This window comes from Ceratocystis lukuohia (assembly GCF_044167205.1).
Source record: "Ceratocystis lukuohia strain C4212 chromosome Unknown Supercontig7_pilon, whole genome shotgun sequence".
NCBI classification, from domain to species: domain Eukaryota; kingdom Fungi; phylum Ascomycota; class Sordariomycetes; order Microascales; family Ceratocystidaceae; genus Ceratocystis; species Ceratocystis lukuohia.
Genome location: NW_027263526.1, coordinates 1,515,820 through 1,543,334, shown reverse-complemented (window position 1 = coordinate 1,543,334; position 27,515 = coordinate 1,515,820). Strand labels below are relative to the sequence as shown.

The following is a 27,515-nucleotide window of genomic DNA, read 5'->3' as shown; positions in this document are numbered from 1 at the left end:
TTAATTCTTGACTGACTAACTATAACCCTTCTCCTTAGAAATGCTCTTGCTTAGTCAACTTCTAGCAGTTGGTACTTGTTGTCTCCTAATGCTTGTTCCACAACCTCCATTGCCGCTAGCACCTTCTCTTCCTCCAAACGCTTGCCTACAATTTGGACACCGACTGGGAGACCGTGCATTGCAGTAGCATTGTACAGTTTGTATGCACCCTGAGCAACACCGTTCAACTTCTGAATATTGAAGTCTTGGGGAAGCTGGTCAAGTGCCTTATCAACATGAGTGACTGGAAGTACGCCAGCGGTGTAATCGAGCTATTGTAGAATAAAACTAGGGTTAGTTACTAAACAATACTGAGAACGTTAGAGAAAACCAAAGTCTAAAACTCACCAGGTTAAATAAGAAAGTATAGCCACAGCTGCTCACTGCGTCCTTCATGCCATCATGGGGGACAGCTGGTGTAGCATTTGGTGGGGTCAATAGGAAATCAACATTGGCGTCCTTCCACCACTCAAACCATTCGGCACGGTATGCCTCTCGTTGAGCAACCAGCTTGAAATTCCCAAAAGCTGTTTTAGGATGCCAATCACGAATCAGAGATGCCCAGACAGCGTCACGGCGCACATATTTGACCCATAAATGATATACAAACTTGAAAATTCGCGGGAGCTTCATCAAGAAGCTCATTTCTGCAGCGCCTGGGTCCTCCCATTCTCCTGTCCGAAAGTACGACCGGTATAAAGCACCGCCGTCGGCTACAAGAAGCTGGGAAGCAATGCGCAAGCCCTCAAGCGGGGATGGTGGGTCAATCTCAATAATCTCATGGCCTTGCTTTTTCAGTGCTTCTTCAACCATGTCCATAGCACGCATACATGCCGGGCTAGGATCGACCACATTGTCAGTGCGCATGATGCCAATTCGGAGCTTCTCTGTAGTCCGAACTTGGTCCATGGCATCTTGTCTCCAAGGAATCGGATGTATCGAATAGTCGTATTTCCACATATCGGTACTAATCAAAGCCTTGGTGAAATATGATAAGTCGTCCATGGTGCGTGTCATTGGACTGTACACAGCCGGAACACCCTCCTGTCCAGCCATGCTGGAGCGGGTGCCGACTTTAGGCCAGCGGCCAGTCGAGCAGCGGAGCGAGTAAATGCCAGAAAAATGAGCCGGTACGCGTACAGATCCAGCTACATCGCTACCGAAGCCAATGCGGCCACCGAGAGCTAATAGTGCGGCTTCCCCACCAGTGGAACCGCCAGGCGAGTATTTGCTATTGTGTGGATTTGTAGTGCGACCCCAGACATCGTTGGTAGATTCGAAACTGAGTAGTGTGATAGGAATGTTAGTTTTGACGTACGGCACAGCGCCGGCCATCTTTAGAATCTTAGTTATAGTGCCATCTTGGGGCACTTTGTTGCCCACGAAGCTACTATAGCCCACTGTTGAATCGTAGCCCTCAACAACGACAGTATCCTTGAGAGAAATAGGTATACCCGCAAGAGGGCCTTTCATATTTATAGACCCATCATTGACCCATTTCTCGGCAGACTTAACCATCACCTCAGTCAAACAGTTCGTCTTCTCATGGGCTTTGACAGCAACCTTGGTGTACGTTCTGAGAATGTCGATTGGCTTTCTAGTACCGCTATGTACTTCGCGAACAAGCTGCTCTATCGGAAGGTTAATTGTCTCTTTGTCTTCAGCAGTGAGTAGATCTGCAGCATGCAAAGCTCCCACCCGTTCCAGGCGTTCGGCCTTCTTGGCGGCACTATTTTGATTAAGGGTTAGAATAGGGTATCGTTATAAAAAAAAGCGGGCCGTTAGTCGTACCAAAGCCTACGATGTTGGAAATAGTCTGATAACATAGTGGGGGAGAAGATAGGAAAACCGGTTGAAAGTAGAATGAGGAAAGAAGAGAGGAGCAATGAAAAAAAAGGAAAAAAAAAGCAGGATGTAACAAGGCAAAAAAGCAAATAAAAAAGGAGAGAAGAAAAGAATAATCAAAGAAGGAGGAAGCAAAAGGGAAAAAGCAAGTATCCAAAGAAAGGGAAAGTTGGACTCTATAAGTAACGTGGGGTATCACCGTATTTCAAAACGATAGGCACGCGTGTCACGGGTTTTGGGGTCAATGGTTCAAAAAGGCAGGAGCGAGAAAATAAAACGCCTCTGCCTAGAGTCCCAGGGCAGCACTGCAGCAAAGCTGCGGCTATTAGAGCGGCTCCTTGACACCCAACCCAGACTTTGTTAAGCCACCACCCGAGATATGTAGATAAGCAATATGTCTGTTTTGATAAACCTGATAACTAGTGGGTTGGCTGGCATACAAATAAATACTGTTGTGTCGGGTAACTGAGATGCTACAATGTATCGTATCCACCTACGTACATCTGTACAATCCTGACCTTAGATAAAGATAAGTGAGGTTGGAATCTCCAATCGGCCTCTTTCGGCTCAAGCTTGCTTGCTTGCTTTGGAGAAACTTGACGGCCGCAGTTTCATAGTGTTAAAATTGGTCCTTAAAGTGTATATATTAAGTTAGGTAAAAAATCGTTTACCCCTCTCTCCATTTATCTTCGTCTCCTTCCCACAGATAAGAACCCAGTCTTATCTTTTTACCCGAACTTTCTCCGGAGCACTCGTGGACGTTTTCTCAACATCCCCCCCACTTTCCCGGAGCTCCGGAGAAGTGGGTACATCTGGCCATTGTACTTGTGGATCTCGTACTCCGATCATCACTCTAAATTCTGGCATTTTCTGAGGACCAAGCGGTTTTGTCAACCCGTCTGCCGCCATTTTCGCTGTTGGAATATATCCGATCTTAATCCGACCTTCCTTAATCCATTGCTTGATGGCATGGTGCTGTATGTCGATGTGCTTAGTTGCCTTCTTCACACCCAGGGATTTTGCAATTTTAATTGCCGCTTGGTTATCTCCTAGAACTAGGGTCTCGTCTTTCAAACACAAAGTCTGACTATTCCTAGTTCCGGTTTCGAAAGTTTCCAGAATCTTATTAAGTATCCGTCGAAGATGGATTCCTTCCTTGGCGCATGGAGTTAGTCCGATATATTCGGCCTCCGTAGTTGATGTTGCGATCGCTGCCTGTTTCTTCGAACTCCAGCTTATCGCTCCCCCGAGCCCAACGAAAATTAATCCGCTGACAGACTTCCGATCATTTGCGTTCGCATAGTCGGCATCGCTGTATCCAACGATATCCATCCCCCCTCGGCGTGCTTCGAAGCAAATAGAGAATTCGGCAGTATCACGCAAATAGCGTAACACCCTCTTTACTCCACCAAGGTGTCTGGGTGTTGGTCTCGCAGATGCCTGTGCCAGGCTTGACACTGCAAATGCTATGTCCGGTCTCGTCATCATGGCTGGGTACATTATCTTTCCCAGGATTGACTGATAACTCTTCGAGTCCAAGATCTTCTCGTCCTCATGTGCTGGCTCAATGTCCCCCCAATCTCCCACTGGCGTACGAATGGGTGACCTCCGGTGTTCATCGAACCTTGCTTCCTCCACCATCCTCCGGATGTATTGCCTCTGATTTATCCAGAGTCTTCTCTGTGGCCTGTCTCGTGATACTTGTATCCCGATGATCTGAGTTGTTTCGCCCAAATCCTTGATGACGAATCTCTTCGAAAATAACTGCTTGAACCATTTTATCGATTTGTCGTCCATCGCTGCTATGGTTATGTCGTCCACATAAAGCAAAACCAGCATTTTTCGTCCTGCATGATACAACAAACACGGCTCTGTGACTATGTTCTCAAATCCCAAAGATTTAAGGTACCCTGTGCAGTCCTCATTCCACTGGTATGCTGCCTGTTTCAACCCATATAGACAGCGATCCAGTTTTGCCACCATTCCATTGGGGCATTCAACATTCGCTGGAAGCTCAATGAAGACTTCCTCTTTTATCTTGGATTGCGCAAACGCATTGCACGCATCCACTTGATGGCATTCCATGTTGTACTGGCATACGGTCGCCAAAAACAATCTCAATGTCGCACTGCTGGGAGTCGGTGCAAAGCTCTCAAAGAAATTCACTCCGTATTCTTGTCGAAAGCCTCTCACCACCAGTCTGGCTTTGTATTTCTCAAGTTTTCCATCGATGTCATACTTCTTTGTAAACACAAATCGCGTATCGATCGGGACACACCCCTCTGGTTTAGGGACGAAATGCCAGGTTCTGAAGTCCATCAGCGCCTTCAACTCCTTCTGGATCGCTCCTTTCCATCCCTCACTCTCAGTTGGATGTCTAATCGCGTCGTCCAGTGTCATGGAAGGCTCAGACAGCGCTATCATGGCCCTCTGTTGCGTTTCATCCTCTTCGTGTATTCTGATCCTCTGCCTTGGCGGTTGATCCTCCTTCACGTCACCATCTCGGCTCAGTCTTCTCTTTGGTGCTTTCAGATTCATTGACTCGATTATGAACTTCAACCTTGCGTTGACCGCGTCAAGTTGTGTTGTGTCCATGCCCGTTATAGCTTTTGTCTCCGAAAATGGTTTTAAGGATTGCTCCTCTCCACCACGGTCCTCGACTTGGCCTTGACACACCTCGGTCTCGTCAGTCATCTGGCCCGTGAGTTCTTCCTCTCGCAAACCTCTTGGATTTGATAATCCAGGTTCTTCGGACATATTGCCACTGTCCTGTCCTCCAAGCTCTTCCTTTTCTTGCTGCTTCTTGGGTCTCATTTTCTCATAAAAATGCACTGATTCGGTGACCCGGACCTTCTCAGCATCAATATCCCACAGAATGTATCGACCGTCGACGTTTTCATCATATCCTAGTAGTAGGGATTCACTCCCCCTAGGACCATGCTTGGTCGTCGCCAAATGCCTAATAACTCGGCATCCCCATCTCCTCATATGGTCGGTTCTAGGCTCAATTCCGAAAAAGAGCGTATATGGGACACCTTGCGTGCTCAATGTCCTGTTTGCAATATACACCGTTGTCATTGCAGCTTCCACCCAGAATCTACTTCCCAAACCTGTTTCCGATAACATCGTCCTGACGCCATCGTTTACCGTCCTAATAGCTCTCTCTGCTATCCCATTCTGGCTTGAAGAATCCGTAAGCGTATAGGTTGGTTCCGTCCCATTAGCCTTTCTCCATTTCTCGAAGATTTGCTTAAGTTCTGGTGCATTATCGCTTCTTGTCCTCTTAATGGTTTTACCCATCTTGAGTTCAATCCCTTTTCGCCACTCGTCCAGAGCTCCTTGAACTTCACTCTTCTTCTTCAACGGCAGTAGCCATTTGAATCTGGAAAAGCTATCAACGACTATCGCGTACCACCGATGACCTCTTCTCCCAGTCTCGTGTGGACCAGACACGTCCACCGATATGCTGTCGAGAGGTTCTTCTGCAGCCATCGACATTGTCGGACTCCCATGACTCCTTGTCATTTTTCCTTTTGAGCAGTCCTCACACGCGAAATCCTCTGGTCTCGGGGGTGTTTTGTCTGGGTTGATCGCCCTCAGCCTCTTGTCACCAACATGACCGAATCTTCGATGCAAATCGTCGTATGCAAGCAAACATGTACTCGTAACTGTGTCTTCCTTTCTCAATGGAATAGTGATTTTTTCTTTCCCATCGTCAATAATAACTTTCATGTCCTTGAACAAGACTGATTTCCCTTCCTTGAGCAGGGCCATTACTGATATCAAATTTTCGGACAATTCTGGCACATATAAGACTTTGGATAAATTGAGCTTCTCCCTCCCAACTCGAATATCTACTGAACCCATCTTGGATGCCCCAATGCAGCTCCCATCCGCCAACTTAACTGTCTCCTGTGTTCCCTTTGCGTTTTTCAACACTGTTAGCTCTTTCGTCATATGACACGAGCACCCGGAATCAATCACCCAGTTATGGCGTTTGGAACACTTACCGCATTGGTTCTCCTTGACAGCCAGCTTCGCTTTTTGTTGAGGGTCGTTTTTCTTCTTGGCCCAACAATCCATTGCCTTGTGTCCTTCCTTGTTGCAGTTAAAACATTTCGGCTTCGACTTCTTGGTCGATTCTTCGCATTTTCTCATGGCCGACTTTTGCTCTAAGCGCTTAACAGCATCCTCTGCTTTTAACTTTTCTCGGTAGCATTCCTTTGCCACCTCTCGGTACTCCTTCGGGAGTCCGATCAAGAACATCTTGAGCACCATCTTTTCGCTCAATTGCTCCTCCGTGTAAAACTCCAAAATTGTCATTTTGTGGTAGTACCAATTCTGGAGCATGTTCATTTCCTTTCGAAGTTGGGTCCGAAATAGCTTCCCCAATCTCTCGAATTCCTGGTCGACGGTATCCGGTTCGCAAACCTTCTTCAGCAACTCATATGCTTCTTTAACCGTACTCTTGCTGACCATCCTGACGAACCCCTCGCCCAATGAAAGTTTTAGCGAACGCATCGCTTGTTCTTCATCAGTCTTTCGCTTTCCTAGGCCTCCTCCATCTCTTTCCACACCCTCCATCGGACTCTCGTCGAGTAGGTAGTACAACCCATCGTTCTTCAACTGGTGTAGGAAATTCATTTCCCACTCCGACCAGTTGTTCGCTTCGAGCTTTTCCGACATGATTAATCGATCGTATGAAGATAAAATGAAAATAGAGGAAAAATTAAAAAGACTTGTTCTTTCAGAACACAATAAGCAACTGTCTATGCTTTCCCAAGAACAAAACTCTGTTCTCCGAAGGTAATTCCATAGAGGCTCATAACCTGTTAAAATTGGTCCTTAAAGTGTATATATTAAGTTAGGTAAAAAATCGTTTACCCCTCTCTCCATTTATCTTCGTCTCCTTCCCACAGATAAGAACCCAGTCTTATCTTTTTACCCGAACTTTCTCCGGAGCACTCGTGGACGTTTTCTCAACACATAGTTATACCAGGTATGTATCCTCATGTGACCTTCGCCGCTTTTATTTCGACTTGGAGATAGGACTGCTGCCCCTTTTCTCTCAGATAAGAACATATTTCAACCGAAATAGAAGCTCTCGATTTTGCTACCCCAAATGGATGTAATTATTCTGCCGCTATTTTTCCGACTAGTACCTGGCACAGCAACCGATACTAATGTTGCGTATAAACATATAAAAGTCTTCACTTGGGTTTCTACACGCCGCAGACTACACCAAAGCAATGCACAGCTATCATAATTTTACATACATTGTTGTGTAACTTTCTTCTTATGTGGCGAGTCAGTCAGCAACTGTTGCCTACCCACGTGATTCAAGATTAACTAATAGGTTCTCTAACTAGATCTCCCCTTTCGATACTACGTAAATCTAAATTGATCGCTAGACTACCTGCGGCACGCATGATTGCGGAAGTCGCCCTGATTGCTTCGATAAAATGCGCTACAGACACACGGGCCTAGGTTCTCAGGAAGAACTGGGAGCTGGAGTCCCCAGCGAAGCTTACAGCCGTCACCGAGGAGAGCCTCCGCAGGCACATTACCCTAGCCCTCGAGATCGTGCACAGTCCCCAACCACAACAAATGGCTTTGTTTGGACGTTAGAATGGGCATGGAATGAAGACCAGAAAGTGCAGGCTGCAGTACAAAATATGGGATATAGAGGGCAGAGTGGCCATGTAGATCCAGAGCCTGTACCAATGTGCGAGAGTGGGTCCAGACTAGCCTCAACTGTAGCTTCAATCCAGGCCCCACCCCAAACTTCAAGGCTGTCCATGGCTACAGGCCGAGAGCAGACCTCGGCTTTGGTATTGACTTCAGATACAGCTCTAGTCCCAACTCAGAGTCTAATTTCACGCTCTAGCTCCTCGGAGTGTGACGAAAATTCTGTGCGTGGACGTAGACGCAGAAGAAGGCCCATGTGTAAACAGCCCCTTAGTAGTGGAAATATTCGCGCCACTCAACCTAGGATTCATCGGCCCACGGAGGATGCTGATGGAAGTGTCAGCGAGACCAGCTCAGTGGATGAACCGATGAAGACAAAGACGGAAGTCAAAGACGAGGATTCTAGGCTTATGCCACCTGTGGCACCCAGCGATGGTAGTAGCATCAAAGAAAGTGCGACGGAGGCCTTAGGAAAACTTTCGATGGGAAACCAGAGTGAACATGATGAAAGCTTGCCTGGCACCCATGAAAGAGGCTGGGTCTGCATGATATGTACGTTGATTAATCTGGAGTCTGCTGTGGAATGCGAAGCATGTGGTGTAGCTCAAGAATAGGGAAGGGAGCATAAAACAGTAGTAAAAATGATTTACTTATGTTAGCACACGAACTGTAGGTGAGAGTGAGACTGGATTGAATCAAAGGGAGACAACAGGATTCATAGGCACGACAACCATTTCCCCTTGCCTGGGAAAAGTCCAGATCGTGGGAAGGCCATTTGGCTGTCGTAAAGTAGGAAAATGGAAAGATGTAATCGTAAGCGTACAGTAGCGTGCACCTATTGGGCCCCATAATTGGGCCCCATAGTTGTAGACTTGCAGACTCAAGCTCTTCTAGATTCAGTTAAGCAGCTGCAATTGCCAAAGAGCTTTTGGCTGACAGCTGGCAGCAAGTGGGATAAATAGTGCTTTACCCTGTTACGCTTATTGAGTGCCTGCAGCCTGTCAGGGCCAACAAAAGGAAAATAAATCCCGTGATCCATCTGTAGGCAAGAAATTAATAGGAAGTAAAGGTAATTTCCCAAAACCTAACTGACTAATTCCAAAAAAAAAGAAAAAAAATTGTAAGAGGGAAAACTTTCCCCTCATCATGCCGCTCTCTTTTCTTTTGATGTAACAAATCAAAAGCATTTATACTGCGCATGGACAGCTTAGTCATGTCGTACCTTTGGATGCCGAATCCGACAAAAACAAGCTAACGGCCTGGTTTGATCTCTTTCATATTCAAGCGGTCGCTTAGATTAGCCCATTACACCGAGTTACAGTGCATCTGATTTCTTACTGACTCTAGCAGGTCACGGGCTTGTTGTTTTCGCTTTATCGAGTATGCTTTTCTCCGTCTTTGCCTCCCGCTCGCTCGCTCCCTCTTTTATCGTCCTCATCCGTCTTCCATAGCCTTCCGTCGCCCCAAGCGTACCCGAAGCTATCCTAAAACTGCTAGAGCTGCACCCAGGCTACCCTTAGCGCTAGGCCCTGCCCGCTCAAAGCTTGCTCCAAATGCGGGCTCGTAATGGACAAGGAGGCTTGTCAAAGCACCAGGGTAGCAAGTTACAAGAGACTAAGATACCAGGAGACTAAGACATTAGGGGCCTAGGGTGCTCTAGTGTAGGCATAAATGCTACAACCCATATGGTTAAACTGGTCTTGTAAGCTTTTGCCGTCTTATCGGAATCAGAGTACACTTACTCTTGCCTCTTCCTTCACTCTGGCTTACTGGTATCTGGCCTTACTTGGGTCTATTGAATGGAAATGAGGATTCAGGAACCTCGAGTACTGTTGGCATGGTGCAGATACACATGCATCTTGTCACCGCTAACAACAAATCAACACCAAGGAAGCCAAGCCCTGAGCCGAGCATTAAGAACAGCGAACTGACACACTGACATTGTACATGGGTCAGACTGATGCTTCAGCCCTCTCCCGCCTTGCATTCACTCGCTTTGCGTTCTCCTGCTTATTGAGAGGGTTTTGTTTTCTCTATTCCAGGTCCTTTCGGATCCTGATCCATACTAGACTCGGAAGTTCGTGGCAAGCTTCACGCCAGGTCTAGCCCTTTCCTCACTCCAACCTTGTCGATCTGTTTCTTGGAGGGAGCTTCCCTGTTCTGACTTTACCTGCTTTGTCGATAGTACAACGGTCGCCTTTTTGTGGTTGTTTCTCTGTCTTATAAGCTCTTGATAAAGCTTCACTTTCTGACATGTCGTTTGCTATTGCGCTTTTACTCCTTTGATACTTTGCTCTTTAGTCCTGGTGTGTCTCCTTTTTTTTTTTTTTTTTCCCTCTTTCTCACTCTTCTTTTTTAGCACTCGATCACCATCATATCCAAGCTTTATCCCGAATTTGGTTTTGTTGATTATCAAGTTCTAACAAGACCTTAGCCTGTCTCGACAACCCATCGGCCACAACTTTACTTCGTTTCCTTTTCCCACCCTCTTCATCTCAGCTCATCTCACATTCACTTGGAAATATATGCCGCAATCCTGATCATAACTGTATAGGCAGGTAGACTGACAGGCGAACATCATATTGCACATCATCTTCCTAAACGGCCTTGCATATCGCATTTTGGTTTCTAAACTTTGATCTCTTTATTACTACTTGCTGTATTCTCAGAGATAATCACACCTTGATTGGGAGCCCTGAATTTCCTCTTTGTGCCGGTTCTAGGCTTCGTGCTTTTTCTCAACAAATCGCGGCTGGCCCTGTGGCCTCCGTTGACTTTGAATCGAGAAATATCTTTCTCGCTTCTTTTTCTATCTTCTTTCCCCTCCATTTTTCGCATTCCACCAGTCAAGCTCAGATATGCTGTCTCCCAATACGTCGCCTCCTGAGACTGTGAAATCATCTGCTTCATCGCCTTTCTTACAAAATGGGCCAGCCGCAACGATCGGCTCCAAATCTAATACACCGAGACTTTCGTCTTTCCAAATACCCTCAACTTCGTCTGACGTGTCTCCCATATCCTCAGACTCTCCAACTACTCTTGAGCCTTCTCGACACGTCTCACTACGCGATTCATCTTTTACTTTGAAGTCTAGTGCCGTGTTTAGTCAATCTGCAAGTAGCGACGACCAGGCCTGTAGTTATTCATGTAGGCCCCCGGACGAGTACACAAACGAGTTAACCTTAGACGACACTTGTGCATCTTCAACACAGCCTGTAAATGAAGAAAACTTTAACCCTTCTCAAACCACTACTTCAAAGTATCTATTTCTAGGCACACCCGACAAAGATACTCATTCGCTTCCAGAAACGCCACATGAGATTTCTTCAAAGCCTACTCGCTCAATACAACCAGCCCTCGACTCGGTTTTACAGCCAAGTTCCCGCTATTCTGCGTCTGCAGCATCCGCAGTCATGACCCCATCCCTAGATCAAATGATGTTTTCCGCCTTCCATAGCCTCCCTGTCTCAGTAATGGTTTTAAATGATGGAAGGTCGGTTGCATTCACAAATAATGCTATGAACGATCTCCTTTCCTCAGTCTTGACGACAGGGAATACCCAAAGTGAAAACCCAAACCAAAACCCATATTGCGGTCTTTTGCTCTCCCAAATTGGTATTTTTGGCGATGATAGTGGCCATCCCAGAGAACTATCGTGGGAGGCTATTTTGGACCATGTTGCTACAAAACATCAACTGCCTACTACTAGCTCTGGTGATCAACTTATTTCTGACTTTACAACACAAGTCATACGGAACAATCAACTACCCGATTTCACCACTGACGTCATATTTACCAAGCTAGCTGGTAGTCCAAATTCCAGCATAACGTCTGATATGAGCAGTTCTAGCTCTGCCTCAACATCCAGGATGTTCATTTCAAGTCCACTACAACAAATACACGCCAAAGTGATCGTCACCACGTGGCTTGGAATCAATAGCCAACGATTTTTCACATTGACTTTTCCCGAGGTCAAATTTATCCCTCGAAGAGATCCCCAGTATAATACCTCTTCAAGCCAACACTCTCTTGATAACGAACCGTCTGCCAACCAGAGCTTTGCTGACTTCCCCTTCCTGAAAGAGCCTTCTAGAGAAAAGGCTCCTATTTCTGAAAGGGTGTCCAAACTCAAGGATGCGATAATTGACAATACAAACATGCCGATTGTTGGTATCTGGAAAGATGGGTCTGTTGCTTACCCAAACAAAGCGGCTCGGTCTATGTTTGGCAAGCACATTACGGACAACCGAGCCTACTACGTCACGGATCTGATGGGAGATTGGGTTCTCTGGAATGGAGATTTCACCGAGCAATTGCCTCTAAGCGAGTATCCTATGAAGTTCTTTGCGAATACTTTGAAGCCATTTGAAGGTAAACGCATTGGGTTGATCAGGGATAGTGGGCAACGTGTTGTCTATGATGTTGTCGGAGAAGTAATTCACGACATAGTTACCGGAGAGTTTCTTGGTGGTGTTGTTAGCTACCGGGACGTGACTCGAATGGCAGAAGACATCACACGCTTCCAAAAATCTGGCGACGAACGATTCCGAACTATCTGTGATTCTATGCCCCAACTTGTATGGGCGGTACAGCCTGATGGTTTCCCATACTTTTTCAATCGGCAATGGTACGAGTACACTGGCCTTACTCCTGAAGAATGCCTGCACTACCGGATACAAGATGTAATTCACCCAGAAGATGAACCCGAAGCATTGGGTACATGGGCACAATGTTTAGAGACTGGCGAGCCCTTCCAGGCCGAGTACCGGTTTCGCAGCCGCGATGGATCTTTCCGTTGGTTCCTGTCTCGTGCACTACCACTTCGCTCATTTTCAGACGGTCCCATCACGGGCTGGTTCGGCACTAGCACTGATGTGCATGACGCAGTGATTACCAAGCGTATTACTGAGTGTACCAAAGAACAGCTTAAGAGCGTTATGGCACACGCCAAAGTAACTCTCTTTACGGTTGACAGAGAGCTCAAAATAACCTTGCTTGAAGGTGGACTGGTTGGCAATGGCATTCCGGAAGATACTGATGCTAATGGCCGAGGCTGGTTCATCGGCCATGACGTATACGAGGTTTTTGATGGATTAGTCAAGCTTAAACCCGACGAAGGAAATCTTGCTTTTCTCCGGCCGATAGAGAGTGTCTTGATGGGAAACGATCCCGAGCATGTTATGGAGCATAAAATCAGTGAGTTTCCTGGGAATAAATGCTATTTTATCCCGAATTTGTGCTAACATCCTTCACCCCTCCTCTTTCACAGATTGTCGCTGGTATCGTACGCGTTTTGTTCCCATGTACTCTTCGGACACACCTAGTGGCTCGCTTCAAGAAGACAAAAAGAACGATGTGATTGACGGCGTTATTGGTGTTATTATGGACATCACAGAACATCATGCAGCGATTGAAGAGGAAACAAAACGGATGCAGCAGGCGGTAGCTAATGAACAAGCTGCTAAGGAGGCGACACGACTGAAAAGCCAGTTCTTAGCAAATGTAAGTTATGGGATGATTCTAGTTTCTCTTGTATGCTTGCCTGCTTACTGATACTAACGTTTTAGATGTCTCATGAGTTCCGCACTCCCATCCAATGGGTTCTTGGCTATACCGATATCCTTGACTCAACGCCAATGAACAAAGAACAAGAACAACTCGTGGCAACAATCCGCGACTCTGCTACGATCTTGTTGACACTTATTAATGATATCCTCGATTTTTCCAAAATTGAATCGGGAAAGATGGCATTAGATGAGGTTGACTTCGATTTGTGCTCGGTTCTTCGTGAAACAACTGAAATGCGGCGGTTTGAAGCCAAGAACAAGCAAATCGATTTTATCCAAGTCTGCGCCCCCGGTGTCAGCGGCCTCAAGCTTGTCGGTGATCCCAATCGGTTGCGGCAGATTTTAAACAATGTTCTCGATAACAGCGTCAAGTTTACGAGGGAAGGTTTTGTTCTCCTACGCGTTGAAATTGAGTCAGAGATGACCGAAATTATCAACCTCAGATTCACCATTCAAGACTCGGGTGTTGGAATTGAATCAGGCAAGCAGGATCATATATTCGAGGCGTTTCACCAAGCCGATGCGTCTACTGCCCGTGAATTTGGTGGTACTGGGCTGGGTTTAAGCATCTGCAAGAGCTTCTTGGACTTGATGCATGGCTATATCAATCTTACATCCAAGCATGGCCGTGGAACCACAGCTATAATCGACATTCCATTTCGCAAGCGCCTTAAGCCCTGCGATGATGAAGCCTGTCATGTCCCCCATTCTGCGCGGAACAATCGCTTCGCAATTGGAAGTCACCGGATTGAAGTGACTAGCAGTAGGCTGGCTAGACAAGGTGGGAATGCTGAGGCTAAGCCTTTGCGACCCTCCGGTTTAATATTATCGCAGTCTGAGTCTCTTGCTGTGCGGCCCAAACAGGGCATGACCCAACTTGCGCGACGGCGATCGGTGGCTACGACCCATAAGATCCCAATGCCGCGCGAACATATCAATATCCTCCTTGTGGAAGACAAGTAAGTGTGGATACTGAGAGCTCTAATCCTACAGTGTTAATAATGTGCAGACGATCAGTGGTTGCTAACGTGTATGATTTAGCCCGTTAAATGCTAAGCTAATGCTAAAGCTTCTGGGTCAAATAAATTTCAAGTCCTGTTCACACATGGTCAACGGCAAGGAGGCACTTGACTTTATCGATAGGGCACAGCGAGGTGTCGAACGCAAGCCCGATCTAATCCTCATGGACTGTCAGATGCCGATTTTGGACGGATACCAGTGTGCCGAGGCGTAAGTTTTGTTCCCTAATGAAATGACGCAGATCCCAAGAAAACGATTCATTTATACTCTTATTAACAATGGCGGGTTTCTTTCTTATGGCAGGCTAAGAAATGACGAGAAATACTGTGCGTATATTCGCGATGTCCCTATTATTGCAGTTACGGCGTCAGCTATTGTTGGTGACCGCGAAAAGTGCCTCCAATCAGGCATGAATGGCTATCTATTAAAGCCAGTTACACAGAGTATGTTAGAGCGATCGATCATAGAGTGGCTCATGGCATGGAAATCATTTGATGATGGCAAGCCGGGGGAGGAGAAAGACCAGAGGGCAAAGGGAGAGCATCAGCCGATTGTTGATGGGGCGAAGGAAGCAAAGAGCGATAAGGGAAAGAGGCCAGAACTGCTTCCGAGCAGGAGCCAAAGCAGCAGCAGTGAGACAGCGTTTTCGGAACAGATGACTCTAAGCTCTAGTGATGCTACGACGGAAGAAAGTACGGTCTCGCCGCCGCCTTGAGGGCTACATTAGCAATGCGGGAAAGGGAATTCCAGAAAGCGCTTTGCAGCCGTGGCCAATTTTTCATTTTCTAGGTTGCTTTACGTCATGATCTTGGGCTTGGAGTTTTGCTTGGGTTTTCATTTTAAGGCTATTTATTTGTTTCTTTCATTGGTTTGTCGCATACGTATATATCAGCGAACTCATATACTACATTCTACAACACGCATATGGGATAGAGCAGAATTTTTTCCCACCCAAAGAAGCATAAATAGTACAGTTGGCTTAAAGCAAGAGAGGCAAAGTTAAGGAGGTAAAGTGACGATGAGCAAGCTTCGTCGCCTGGTGACGACACGTTGGATTGCTGCGCCATCATTCCAACCAAGGGAAAAGGTCTAGCTTAAACGACAGCCTATGGCAGGTGGCGAAAGCTGGGCCTAGGAGACAATGCAGCTAGCGACTCTGGAGCTGCCAGCTGGCATGAAAAGGTGTTTAATGCCTACATATAGTAGCACCTGAGAAATAGGCTACAGAATAAAGCTGAGAAGCCGACAGCCACAGGCCCAGCTCTAGGGCAAGGGGGCCTACGGGGTTAGAGAGTCAGGCACAAGGGCTACAGGCGTACAGGCTGCTTCTGTGCTGTGTAATGCTCTGTTCCTTGCCAATGCTGGCCCAGGCTTCTTTCTCCTCCTTTAATTGCTTGTCTTGTATGCTTGCTGCTCTTGGCTGGCGCTCTCTAGTGGCTGTGAAACTAAAGGCCTCTGTCCCCCGGTTTTCCCAAGCCTCCGGAATCTTGTCGTTTATTGTATTGTTTCCATTAAATCCATCGTTGACGTCTTGCCCCCTCTCTTTAGCTCTCTGCATCGCCTACTCTTCTCCTTGCTTTCTCCATCTTTCGCACTTCCTTGACCTTCGACCTGCTGGTTTATAGAGATCACCAATTGACAGCCTCTCCAAAGCTAGGGGCTACTATCAGCAAGAAAAAGCTCTATCAGCTTACATTTCTTTTCTTTATTTTACGAACTTTTGCCTAGACTTTTCTATTTGTTCGTTCTTAGATTCATCGCTCGCTGAAAAAAAACAAGCAGTTTAAGCCCTGGCGTTGCTACACGATTCTTTTCGTTTGTCTACATCCTCGTCCCTATCACTCTCTGTAAATATTCCGTCAACAGCCGCTCGATAACAAGAACTGATAACCCGAGTTTGACTGCGAAAGAACACTCGACGCTGTCCACACTTCCCGCCTAACACGACTTCCCACCTTCTTTCTCTTTCCACTCGTTTCTTCCTCCCCTCTCGTCCTGCTGCATTGGTGCATATCCATTGATTGCATCACAGCCCGACAACACACACATATAGATCGTCATGGTGAGTTGGCCCCTTCTTTACCTCCACGCCGGCGCAATGCCTTTCCCCTCCATTCACCAATCTACCCCCCACAACCACCAGCTATTGCTATCATTGCTGTCTAGATGCTAACTGTCTTGTCTTCTTCTCTTTCCCAGGCTATCTCAAAACGCCCTAAGGATAAGGCTGCGCGTAGCGGCGGCCGTGGTGGTGCCGGCGCAGACAAATCATCGCGGCCCAAAAAGGCCACGTTCGAGGCTACTAAGAAAAAAGAAATCGGTGTCACCGACCTCACTCTCCTCAGCAAAGTCAGCAACGAAGCCATCAACGAAAACCTCAAGAAACGTTTCGAGGGTCACGAAATTTACACATACATTGGCCATGTGCTCGTCTCTGTCAATCCATTCAAGGATCTTGGCATCTACACCGATGCCGTGCTCGAAAGCTACAAGGGCAAGAATCGTCTTGAGATGCCACCACACGTCTTTGCTATTGCCGAGTCAGCCTACTATAATATGAAAGCCTACAAGGACAACCAATGTGTCATCATCTCCGGCGAGTCTGGAGCTGGAAAGACCGAGGCTGCCAAGCGCATCATGCAGTACATTGCCAGTGTATCTGGCGGCTCTGGCGGCGATATCCAAAAGATCAAGGACATGGTGTTAGCAACAAACCCCCTACTAGAGTCCTTTGGCAATGCCAAGACCCTACGTAACAACAACTCATCACGCTTCGGCAAGTATTTGCAGATTCACTTCAACCCCCAAGGCGAGCCCATTGGTGCCGACATCACCAATTATCTGCTTGAAAAGTCGCGCGTAGTGAGCCAAATCAGCAATGAACGTAATTTTCACATCTTCTACCAGTTCACCAAGGGTGCCTCTGAGACATATCGCTCGACCTTCGGCATTCAAAAGCCGGAAACTTACGTCTATACTAGCCAGTCTAGATGCTACGATGTTGACGGAATCGATGATTTAGCCGAATACCAAGACACACTCAATGCCATGAAGATCATCGGCCTGAGCCAACCCGAGCAAGACCAAATCTTCCGCATGCTGTCTGCTATTTTGTGGATCGGCAACATCCAATTCCGCGAAGATCCAGGCGGCTGGGCCGAAGTTGTCGACCAATCCGTCGTTGACTTTGTCGCGTATCTTCTCGAGTGCTCCGCCCAGCAAGTCATCAGTGCCATTACCATCCGCATTCTAACCCCGCGCAATGGTGAAGTCATCGAGTCACCTGCTAATCCCACCCAAGCTACGTCTACACGCGATGCCCTGGCCATGGCTATCTACAACAGTCTGTTCGATTGGATTGTCGAGCGCGTCAACCGCTCGCTTAAGGCCCACCAGGAAACCACCAACAGCATCGGTATCCTAGATATCTACGGCTTTGAAATTTTCGAAAAGAATAGCTTTGAGCAATTATGCATCAACTACGTCAATGAGAAACTGCAGCAAATCTTCATTCAGTTGACGCTCAAGGCTGAACAGGAAGAATATGCCCGTGAGCAGATCCAGTGGACCCCCATCAAATACTTCGACAACAAGATTGTATGTGATCTCATTGAGCAGGTACGCCCACCTGGTATCTTTTCAGCCATGAAGGATGCAACCAAAACCGCCCATGCCGATTCTGCCGCCTGCGATCGTACATTTATGCAAGGCATCAACGGCATGTCTAACGCGCATTTGACCCCTCGCCAAGGCAACTTCATCATCAAGCACTATGCTGGCGACGTGAGTTACAGCGTCGATGGTATTACCGACAAGAACAAGGACCAGTTGCTCAAGGGTCTCTTGAACCTACTTCAGGCCAGTGGCAACCAGTTTGTCCACACGTTATTCCCTAACCAGGTTGACCAGGACAATCGCCGCCAGCCACCGTCAGCCGGAGACCGCATCAAGGCGAGTGCTAATGCCCTGGTCGATACACTCATGAAATGCCAACCATCATACATCCGAACTATCAAGCCCAACGAAAATAAGTCGCCCTCAGAGTATAACCAAGCAAACGTGCTACATCAAATCAAATATCTTGGCTTACAAGAAAACGTGCGTATCCGTCGAGCCGGTTTCGCCTACCGTCAAACTTTTGAGAAATTTGTAGAACGCTTTTTCCTGCTATCGCCTGCAACATCGTACGCTGGTGAATACACGTGGACCGGGTCGTATGAGGCTGCCACCAAGGAAATCCTCAAGGACACTAGCATTCCTAAGGAAGAGTGGCAGCTAGGCACGACCAAGGCCTTTGTCAAGTCGCCTGAGACTCTTTTCGCTCTAGAGACCATGCGTGACCGCTACTGGCACAACATGGCTACACGTATTCAGCGTATGTGGCGTGGATATCTGGCATACAGAGCAGAGGCTGCTACGCGAATTCAGCGTGTGTGGCGCAAGAAGCGCACTGGTGCCGAGTTCCTGCAGCTTCGTGATCAGGGACACAAGCTCTTGGGCGGCCGCAAGGAGCGCCGCCGCATGAGTATCTTAGGATCACGTCGTTTCCTAGGTGACTATCTAGGCTTCAATAGCTCATCAGGTCCAGGTGCTCATATGCGCAAGACTGCAGGTATCTCGTCTAGTGAAAAGGTGTATTTCTCATGCCGTGGAGAACTTTTAGAACATAAATTTGGCCGTTCTAGCAAGCCGAGCCCACGCACTATTGTTGTGACTAACAACAAGTTCTACATAATTGCGCAGCTTCTGGTCAATGGCCAGCCTCAGATCGTGATTGAGCGGCAAATACCGCTTGTTGGAATCAAGTTTGTTGGTCTGTCGACATCACGCGATGATTGGTTCTCTCTGGGGGTTGGGTCTCAACAAGAAGCAGACCCATTGCTAAACTGCTTACTCAAAACTGAGATGCTGACGCAGATGCACCGTGCCATGTCTGGGGGCCTTAACCTTAAGATTCTCGATAGTATTGAGTATGCTAAGAAGCCCGGCAAGATTCAGGCCGTCAAAGTGCTCAAAGATTCGCAGACTGCCGTCGATTTCTACAAGAGTGGTGCCATTCACACTCAACCGGGCGAGTCGCCCAATTCCGTCTCGTGGCCCACACCTAAGAGCAAGCCGGTCCCCCCACGACCCATTACCCGTGGCAAATTAATTCGCCCTGGTGGCCCAGGTGGCCGACCTTCACGACTTACTGGGAATCGCAATACGACCCCGCGCGCTGGCGGCTTCCCCAGTGCGCAAAAGCCTGCTTCTACAATTCCTAACGCATCGGCTGCTGTTCCAACGTCTCATGCCACGCCCGCTGCGGCGAATCCCGTAGCCTCAATGATCTCAGGTGCGCTGCCAATCCAGCAGAAACGACCAGTATCTGTGGTCGGTGCTTCTCAAGGCTCGGCTGGTGGACGACAGCCACCGCCGCCTCCACCCGCACCAACCGCAAAGCCTAAGATAATGGCCAAGGTGTTGTATGACTTCAGCAGTGAAAAGGAGAACGAACTAACAGTGCGGGCGGGTGACATGATTGAAATTGTGCAGAAGGAGAACAATGGTGAGTCTTTGCATCTTCCCTCACTCCCATTGACAATAAGGCTAGTGCTTGAAATAGTCCGGCTAACCTTTACTAATCAGGCTGGTGGCTTGGCAAAAACGCTACCGCTCAAGCGTGGGTTCCTTCTGCCTATGTCGAGGAAGTTGCGGCTCCTCCACCGAAGCCCAACGGTCGCAAGCCGCCACCGGCGCCACCCGCAAAGAGGCCTGTTGCAGCAGGGCGCAACGGCTCTGCAGTAGGTGGTAGCGCAGCAGCAGGTGGTGCGGCTAATATCGGAGGCCTAGCTGATGCCCTACGTGCACGCAAGCAGGCAATGCAGAATAAACGTGATAACGAGGATGAGGACTGGTAGTTTTCCAGCAAGTTGGCGATCTGAGGTTCTTGGCAAGGGTTTTTGGTTCCTTCGTCCTTTGAGCTTCTTGTTCGCCTTTTACGTGTCTTCTACGTGTGCATGTGTTTGTTCTTTTGGTTCGCTTTTCTTTGACGTACCTGTGCGTCCTTGTTTTTCTTTCTTCTGCGTATATCATTTATTCCAATTGCAAATTTCCAATTCCATAACCACTATTATGTAGCAAACATGCAAACAAGCAGCCGTCTCGCTCCTCAGTCTATATATCTTTCTTACTCGCTCTCTATATTATTTGCTCTCGCCTTGCGTCGTCGAATTAACTCGCCTAGTGGCACATCATCATCACTATTTTCTTCCACTCCAAAATCATCCAGTGTCTCGCCATCATTGTTACGCCAACTAGGTGGTGGCCCGTCGAATAACTCGTAGTCGGAGTCCTCATCTGAGCCAAGTGCAGCGCGTACAGCAGTCTCCCGTTCATCGGGTGAATCGTACTGTGCAAGAAGATCCGTGTCGGAATCAACTTCACCTAGCACGTGGCCACTTTCAGGCCCTGCAGGCATCGCCCAACGTCGCCGGTCAGCCAGCTGACGTTTTTGGAAAGCAGCTTTTTGCTCTTCGACAGAGCTCCAACGTAATATGGCCACGTCATCGTCAGCGCCGTTCGAACTCAGTGGGAGCTTGCTAGCAGGCCAAGTGCCATTGTGCGTATTCCGTGAAGGGTCCGGCGGTGGCCACATACCAAAGCGCTGGTTGAAGCCATTCTCAGGATACTCCCAGCCCAATCCGCAGCCTCGATAGCCGAGCTTTGGGGTTGGCGTGAAGGGGAATAGCCATAAAAGTGGATTATAGGTGCTCATACCCTCGGCAAGGTTTGTGAAGAAGTCGATATCATAGGGAAACTCGACATGTTGCACACGCACCTTGTCGCCATCGTCTGTCGGCCACCAGCCTGGGCCTTTAGACAGTACCGCCGTGTGGCGATCGCGTTGCCAGCCTTCGATAGTCGTCTCATTTAGCAGCCAAGCCCGCAATGTGGTGAAAAGTATTATAGCGAGAGCCAGCAAGGTGAATGCCGTGACAATTGATACAACCGCTAGGCCCACTAGTATCGGGACTGATGGACCAAGATACGCTGGTTCGTGTCGCATAGCCCATACGCCAGCAGCGCGCTGATAAACTAGGCGCATTAGGGCGGCTAGACCGAGGTTGGCGGAAATAAGGAAGCGCACAAAGTGGGGGAAGGTCCGCAATGATACACAATTGCTAGTCCACGGGCAGTGGTGATCCATTCGCGGGATACAACGGCCACATAGCTTGCAGTGGTGAGCTCGGGGAGGTTTCGGCCGGTCACATTTGTGGCACCAGCGTGTGCCAGGTGGGCGTGGGAAAGAGGACCAATCGGGATCAGACTCTCCAGAAAGCTCAGAGGGAGATATACCATAGTCTAGGTGACCTGGGTCGGTGAAACAGGTGCGGTAATAGGTGTAGAAGATCAGTGCGGCGAGACCGTTGATATACTGTGTCTGAAATCGAGAAAGCGGTCCTGGTGCTAGATAATCGGAAGAGTCGGGATCGGATGACCATGCAAAGAGGAACTGAGGAACAAAAGTAAGGAAGAGAATAAGTAGACATACAAAGGGCACGATGAGCCGTTGGATGCCGGGGACGGCGAGGAGGCCAGCCATTGCGATCGAGAAGGGATAGTCGGAAGAGCAATAACTATTCGATATATAAGCAGAACAAAAGACGCTATATAGCAGATAACCGCTGTAGATATAACAGCGTTTACCAGGCGTGCATCATGATCCTAAGCTAGCGTTGCAGCTTGTTAACAAAAAGCAGGAGTTGAAAGGAGTTCGGCACACAGTACCTAGAAGCTTGGACACCTATTAGCTATGAGAAGCTCTTTTAGTTAGCGTGTAGCCATAAATATGGGCCAGGTAGTTTGTCATCATGACTGGGGTTTAAGACTTGCCGATACTACGCCACTTCTTCGCTGGTGGGGCGCCACACATATTTCCAGGGGCTAATCTTGCAATATACAGCAGCACGCCTTGGTTTTATAACTTGCTTGGGGGTATTGCATGAGAACTTGACGAGTGTTTGACTATATTTGTTTCTCATTCTACTTGTATTCTCTTTAGCCTGTCCTTTTCCTACCCCTACCAGATTAGTTTCTGGCCCTGCTTATCTTTCTCCTGGGCTCTTTTTAAGCCTTTATAGAGACCAACCAGCAAGTTGCGTACCTAGGAGAGACGGATGTGAACTGCAACTACCTCGTAGAGCAAGCCCGTGCCTACCTCTTTTATGCAGCAGATTTTTCGCCTCGTTTGACGTTTGCTGTCTTTCTTTCATATCCTTCATGTTTTCCCACCGCCAAGTCCCTCGATATCACCAGCCTCACTTTCTTGTTCGCGTAGCAATCTAACCTGCTTCTCGTGTAAAGCGTGCTCGACGCCCCCTAGAGTCGTTATCCTCGGAATTTTATCTCCTTTTTGTTTCTTGTTGGAATCCTCATGCGCCTATTAATCTAGCCTTCGTCATCCTGTATTTCTATCGCATATCCGGCCATGTCGGCCTTACATACTCGTTTGGCCTTTGTGTCGCTGTGGTAAGCCTTCTTGTCATACCCATTCTTTGTGACTGGGCTCCTAACTGACCCGCTTCTAGTGCCTTGACGTCTTATATATGGTCATCTAATGTCATAACTAAATACGCAGTCTTGGGTAAGTACACCGCTTCTAATGCCGCGCAGCTTACTAATTTCTAATTCTAGATGATCCTCAGACTACTTTACTACTCGCTCTTTTATTGGCCTCTGGTATTCTTCGTTTTGCAAGTTTCTATGTTGGAAGAGTCCCTGGGGCCGGAGCACCAGCATGTAAGCCGGCTACTTGAATGTCAACGTGTAGCTGTTCTCATACTAAAACATATCCAGACGACCCCATTTCCACCAGGAAAGCGAAGGCAAAGTCAGGCCAACCGGGATCTCTGCTACCCTCAGGTGTGCCAGAAAAACCATCGCCGTACCTTCAACATGTGCTTATATTCTGCCTAATTCTCAGAGTATCTGCTTTTCACTCTGTTAACAGTCAACAACAATGCTCATCCTCAGGGCTAGAACCACTCTTTGGTCTTCTTGTTTTTATCTATGATTTTGCCTATAATCCCGCGGATTCGCCTCCAGAGCCCGATGGACCGGAAGACATGTGGGCCTCAGTATGGGATGATTTCGTCGAGTATCTCAAAACCACGCCTTTAGCAGGTCTTTCGGTCATGGCGCTAATTAGCCTCTGCACCTACATCACTACAACCCAAACTATTTCCTCGACCTATTTCTGCTCCTCTATTGTCAACAATGCCTCCTATACTGTCTTCTTACAGCTTGTAGGCCTTATCCTTGATACCGTGTGTACGGTGCTGTTGTGGAGAATTCTCTGGTGGGCTAAAACCGCAAAGGTTCGCCTTCGGATTCTATCACATACGCTCTTCATCACCGTTTTGGGATGTGGTCTTATGGTGATTCATTCCAAGTACTCTACAGATCCTTCTCCGTTCATTGTTACACCTGGAGTCGTCATCCACGATGGCTTGGCTCTAGCAATCTGGTTGGTATCCTTTTGCCAAATTTTGTGTGAGACCTCCTTGGTCGGAGCCCCGACACTTGTCGTAGCCGCGGTAGGGGTATCTGCCGGCATTGTTAATATGCTAAAGCTAGGCTCATGGTTACAGATATCACGCTTTGTTAGCATCTGTCCTCTGTTGTTCATTCTTGTGGCACTTATTTTTCAAACAGTTTCTCTAGACTACAGTGTCATGTCTTTCGGCAGTCGTTTCACTATCTACTCTTTCCTCTTGACATCTATTTTTATATGCCTGATCATGTCTCTCTTCAGCACCGATCCCTTCCACAATCATCCACTAAAGAGAATGATTTACGAGCGTCGTGTTGAGAATCAGCGCTGGTTAATACATGCAGGTACTAGCAAGTTCTTACCTGTTGCAGTTTCGGAGTACAAGCTCCGGTATCACCGCGACCCACCTCACGGCTTCTCTCAATGGTTCAGATGGGCTATGGACCACAACGCTATTGTGATTGACAATTTTGACCAAATCTCCTCAGATCTTGCGCCATTCTGGCACATCCCTCCCGCCGAGCTTCGAGCCCGGACTAAGGAACTGGGCAAAGATCCTGATGTTGCGCTTATAAGCGTCAGGGACTCAAATGTGAGCTCAAACCTGCCAAAAGATTTACGGATCCCTGAGCTGGACACATTGCTTTCGATCGTATCCGAGTTCGCTGAGCATTTACCCGACCTTGAATTTGCCGTCAATTTAGCTGGCCATCCCCGTGTTCTTCCAGTAGGCGCCGAGAGAATATATCCCTTTTCATTATCCTCTACCACCTCCAAGCGGTCCAGGGTCCAGCCCAACCCGGACGGCACACATATTGCTGAGTCTAGTCCCAGTTCCTATCTCCTCGACAAATGGAAGCAGACTGAAGCGTCCTATTTTCGTCGCATGTATGTTGACGCATGTCCTAAAGACTCGCCAGTGTACAGGGGCCAAAGCTACATGCTTTCTGACCACTGCACAGCCTGTGAAAGTGCACACGGCACCGACTGGAGCCAATTCCCTGATGAATGGGATAAGGCGCTAGACACTTGCCTACAACCTGATTTGATGCATCTCCACTCTTTCTTCTCATACTCACCTGCATCACATCGCGTGTACTCAAAGCTTATGCCATTGTTTGGCAAAACCAAAGTTGGTCCCTTTGGTGACATCATAATTCCCTTCGACGAGCAACTCCCCGCCAACTTTGACTCAAACCTCGACTTCGAGGATCGCCAGTCACAGCTTTTCTGGCGTGGAAATTTCACTGAAGTTGTCGCACCGCAAACTCATGATCTCTCTCCCCTTGGCAGCGAGGCCTTTGTGCGTGACCAGGCTTTCCATGCGGATCTTCAACACCGTGCAGTCCACTTGGTTAACAACGCATCCGCATCTCAGTTGTCAACTATGGTTATTTCTAGAAAAGTGAAGAAGTTGAAGAAGTCAAAAAAGGGTAAGAAGAAAGCAAAGTCAACGTGGGAGTTTGAATACATATACTCTCACATGCGCACTAGCCAACTCAACAGCCTCCTCCCCTTTAACATGGCTTTTGATGCTTCATCGCACATCTGCAGCCAGTCCAAGACACGAGACCTCGACAACTGTATTCGTGCCAAATCCGAGTTTAACTCTCAACCTAGAGCCATTGCACTAGAGAACAGATTCGTGTTCCTTCCAGATAGCCCCCTCAAACCAGCACCGGAAACACTACAGACGCTACACTCAGCCAGTGTCCCGTTTGTCAGTACTATCTTTCGCCAGTGGTGGACAGAGCGGGTACATCCGTGGGTGCACTTTGTGCCCATTGATCCACGCCTGCAGGCATTACATAGCACGCTGGCTTATTTTACGGGGTTGACTATCCCGGAGCCGGGGCATGAGCATGATTATGAAAATGGGAATGCAAAGACCAATGAAGAAAGCAAGCAAGGCGATGAAGAAGATGCCAAAGAAGCCGAGGGAGAGATCAAAGAAGTGGACGAGGTAGAGGCTAAGGAAGGGGCTGGATCAGGAGCATTCAGTCAAAAGGACCAACATGAGCGGGATGAACCTGGCAAGGACAGAGCCGCTATACAGGGAGCAAATGGTCAAATTATGGGCTATCCAGGTGTAGGAATAACAGACGCAGAACCTACCGATTCTGAAGAAGATTCCGAGGCAGATGCAGAATCAGACACCAGGCCTGAGATGAACCACGTCGAGATGAAGGCTGCTGAGTCAGATGCCAGATGGATTGCGCTCGAGGGCCGCAGTTGGGCACGCAAGGTACTTCGTAGGGAAGATGCTGGTGTGTATTTGTACCGGTTGCTATTAGAGTGGGGGCGGTTAGTGAGCGATGATCGGGACAGTGCATGGGAAATAACAGAAAGTATATAGGAGATTTGTTTGATATTAGGAGAATTTCTACTCGTGCTGATTTCCGAAATGTCTAGTTTGAGTCATTCAGCCCAAAGCAAAGATATTAAAAAAGTAGCTCATCAAATGATTACATTTAGGGTTTGTATTTAATTTAGGTTTATATCATGTCACGGTGCTAGAAACAAAGAAGCGAGGGTTCGTTGTCGGAGCCTGACCCAAAGAATGAAATGACAAGGGACTTGGGCTCGATAGATAAACTAATCCTAGAGTCTTGAGGCAAACAAAATAGAAGACAATAAAGAAAGACGACGACAAGCGAATGGGGATGGGAACATGCAGAAGCAAAGCAAAGCAAAGGTATTTGAAGGCAAGGTTAAGGAAGCATCTCCCAGGGAAAAATCACGAAGCGCTACTAGACAGCTCTATTTCTTCTACGTTACAACCCTTAGGCGCTTGCTTGCGGGTCCGGGGAATCGAGACCGCTCTACCCAGTCTAGCCTCGGGGTTCCCCTCTCTTGTGCAGAGAAGCTGCGTAAAGCTGTAGAAAGCTGCAGAGAGGCGCAGGAAAAGGCGGATGCTGCAAAGCAACTCTATATGCAGCTTGTATGCAGCAAGCGCCGCGGAAGCTTCCACCATGCTGAGCCGAGCTTTGGACTAAAATTACGGCTTGATCGGGCTTGGCTCTGGTTCGAGTCTTGAGTTGTGTGCAAAGTGGGGGTGGAGCAGGGGTGTGAGGGAGGGGGGAGGAAATGGAGTTTCAAGAGGGGTTGATGGGTGGGTGGTGGGTGATGGGGGTGAAGTGGGCCAATAGAAGAGTCTAGTCCTGGTCTTTGATCGATGGGGTCCCTTTTTTTACAGCCAGTCGTTTAACCGTTTAACCCTAACTACCTGCATTTAGTTCATGAATTGCTGTCCTTCTTTTGATCCCTCTTCCTCTAGTCCTTCCTTTGGTGTGGCCCATTGTCATGATTTCCTTCAGGAAGCTGCCAGGCAGTTCCACCCAAGGTTCGTCTTTTTTCTTGTGTCCTTTTCGCCTCGTGCTCATGTCTGTAATGAATGTGGGGTCTTGCCATTTTGAGCTTGTTCTTTCCTTGCTTCTTTCTTGAAATCTTGCATAACGACCCCACACAACAATTTTTTTTCACTCCCTTCCCAACTCTGTACTGCTTTCATTTTTTCGTACTTTTTTAATGTATTTGGATATTTGGCTGTTGTGCGCTTTCCCCCTCTATTTTACTTTATTAACCTCTACTATTTGATTCTGTTCTTCAATCCATCCCCCCTCCCATTTTCTTCTCAATTCACTTCTTTCTTTCTTTTCATTTTGGGGCGTTTTTTTCATGATTTTTCGGAGGGCAAAAAGTCTATGAATCCTTGAATCCCAAAAAAAGCTCAAGCTTCCATCTAAATTTCATCGATCACGAAAAACCAGGCTTCGATCTTTTTTAAGCTTCAATTGCTTTCCATCCTTTTCAGCCTCGAT

General features: G+C 47.7%; 5 protein-coding genes across 5 annotated transcripts; 3 read left to right on the top strand and 2 right to left on the bottom strand.

Moving 5' to 3' along the window:
• Positions 1-50: 50 nt before the first annotated feature.
• On the bottom strand, positions 51-6,570 carry HOO65_070313 (Fatty-acid amide hydrolase 1; the record flags this gene model as incomplete). Its single annotated transcript, XM_071004766.1, has 5 exons — positions 51-311; positions 388-1,768; positions 2,403-2,479; positions 2,725-5,822; positions 5,895-6,570. 5 exons carry the CDS (start codon positions 6,568-6,570, stop codon positions 51-53), a joined length of 5,493 nt encoding a protein of 1,830 aa, XP_070857031.1.
• Positions 6,571-11,090: 4,520 nt separating this feature from the next.
• Positions 11,091-14,874, top strand: HOO65_070312 (Sensor protein GacS; the record flags this gene model as incomplete). Its single annotated transcript, XM_071004819.1, has 5 exons — positions 11,091-12,768; positions 12,842-13,074; positions 13,140-14,098; positions 14,181-14,369; positions 14,463-14,874. The coding sequence occupies 5 exons, from the start codon at positions 11,091-11,093 to the stop codon at positions 14,872-14,874; spliced, it is 3,471 nt and encodes a 1,156-aa protein (XP_070857030.1).
• Positions 14,875-16,325: 1,451 nt separating this feature from the next.
• HOO65_070311 (myosin i myo5) lies at positions 16,326-20,059 on the top strand (the record flags this gene model as incomplete). The annotated part of the gene is made up of 2 exons (XM_071004821.1): positions 16,326-19,707; positions 19,788-20,059. The coding sequence occupies 2 exons, from the start codon at positions 16,326-16,328 to the stop codon at positions 20,057-20,059; spliced, it is 3,654 nt and encodes a 1,217-aa protein (XP_070857029.1).
• A 269-nt stretch (positions 20,060-20,328) lies between these two features.
• On the bottom strand, positions 20,329-21,744 carry HOO65_070310 (Palmitoyltransferase pfa4; the record flags this gene model as incomplete). The annotated part of the gene is made up of 1 exon (XM_071001303.1): positions 20,329-21,744. The coding sequence occupies one exon, from the start codon at positions 21,742-21,744 to the stop codon at positions 20,329-20,331; it is 1,416 nt and encodes a 471-aa protein (XP_070857028.1).
• Positions 21,745-22,629: 885 nt separating this feature from the next.
• On the top strand, positions 22,630-26,050 carry HOO65_070309 (glycosyltransferase family 90 protein; the record flags this gene model as incomplete). Its single annotated transcript, XM_071004847.1, has 4 exons — positions 22,630-22,670; positions 22,730-22,785; positions 22,836-22,940; positions 22,998-26,050. The coding sequence occupies 4 exons, from the start codon at positions 22,630-22,632 to the stop codon at positions 26,048-26,050; spliced, it is 3,255 nt and encodes a 1,084-aa protein (XP_070857027.1).
• Positions 26,051-27,515: the final 1,465 nt, after the last annotated feature.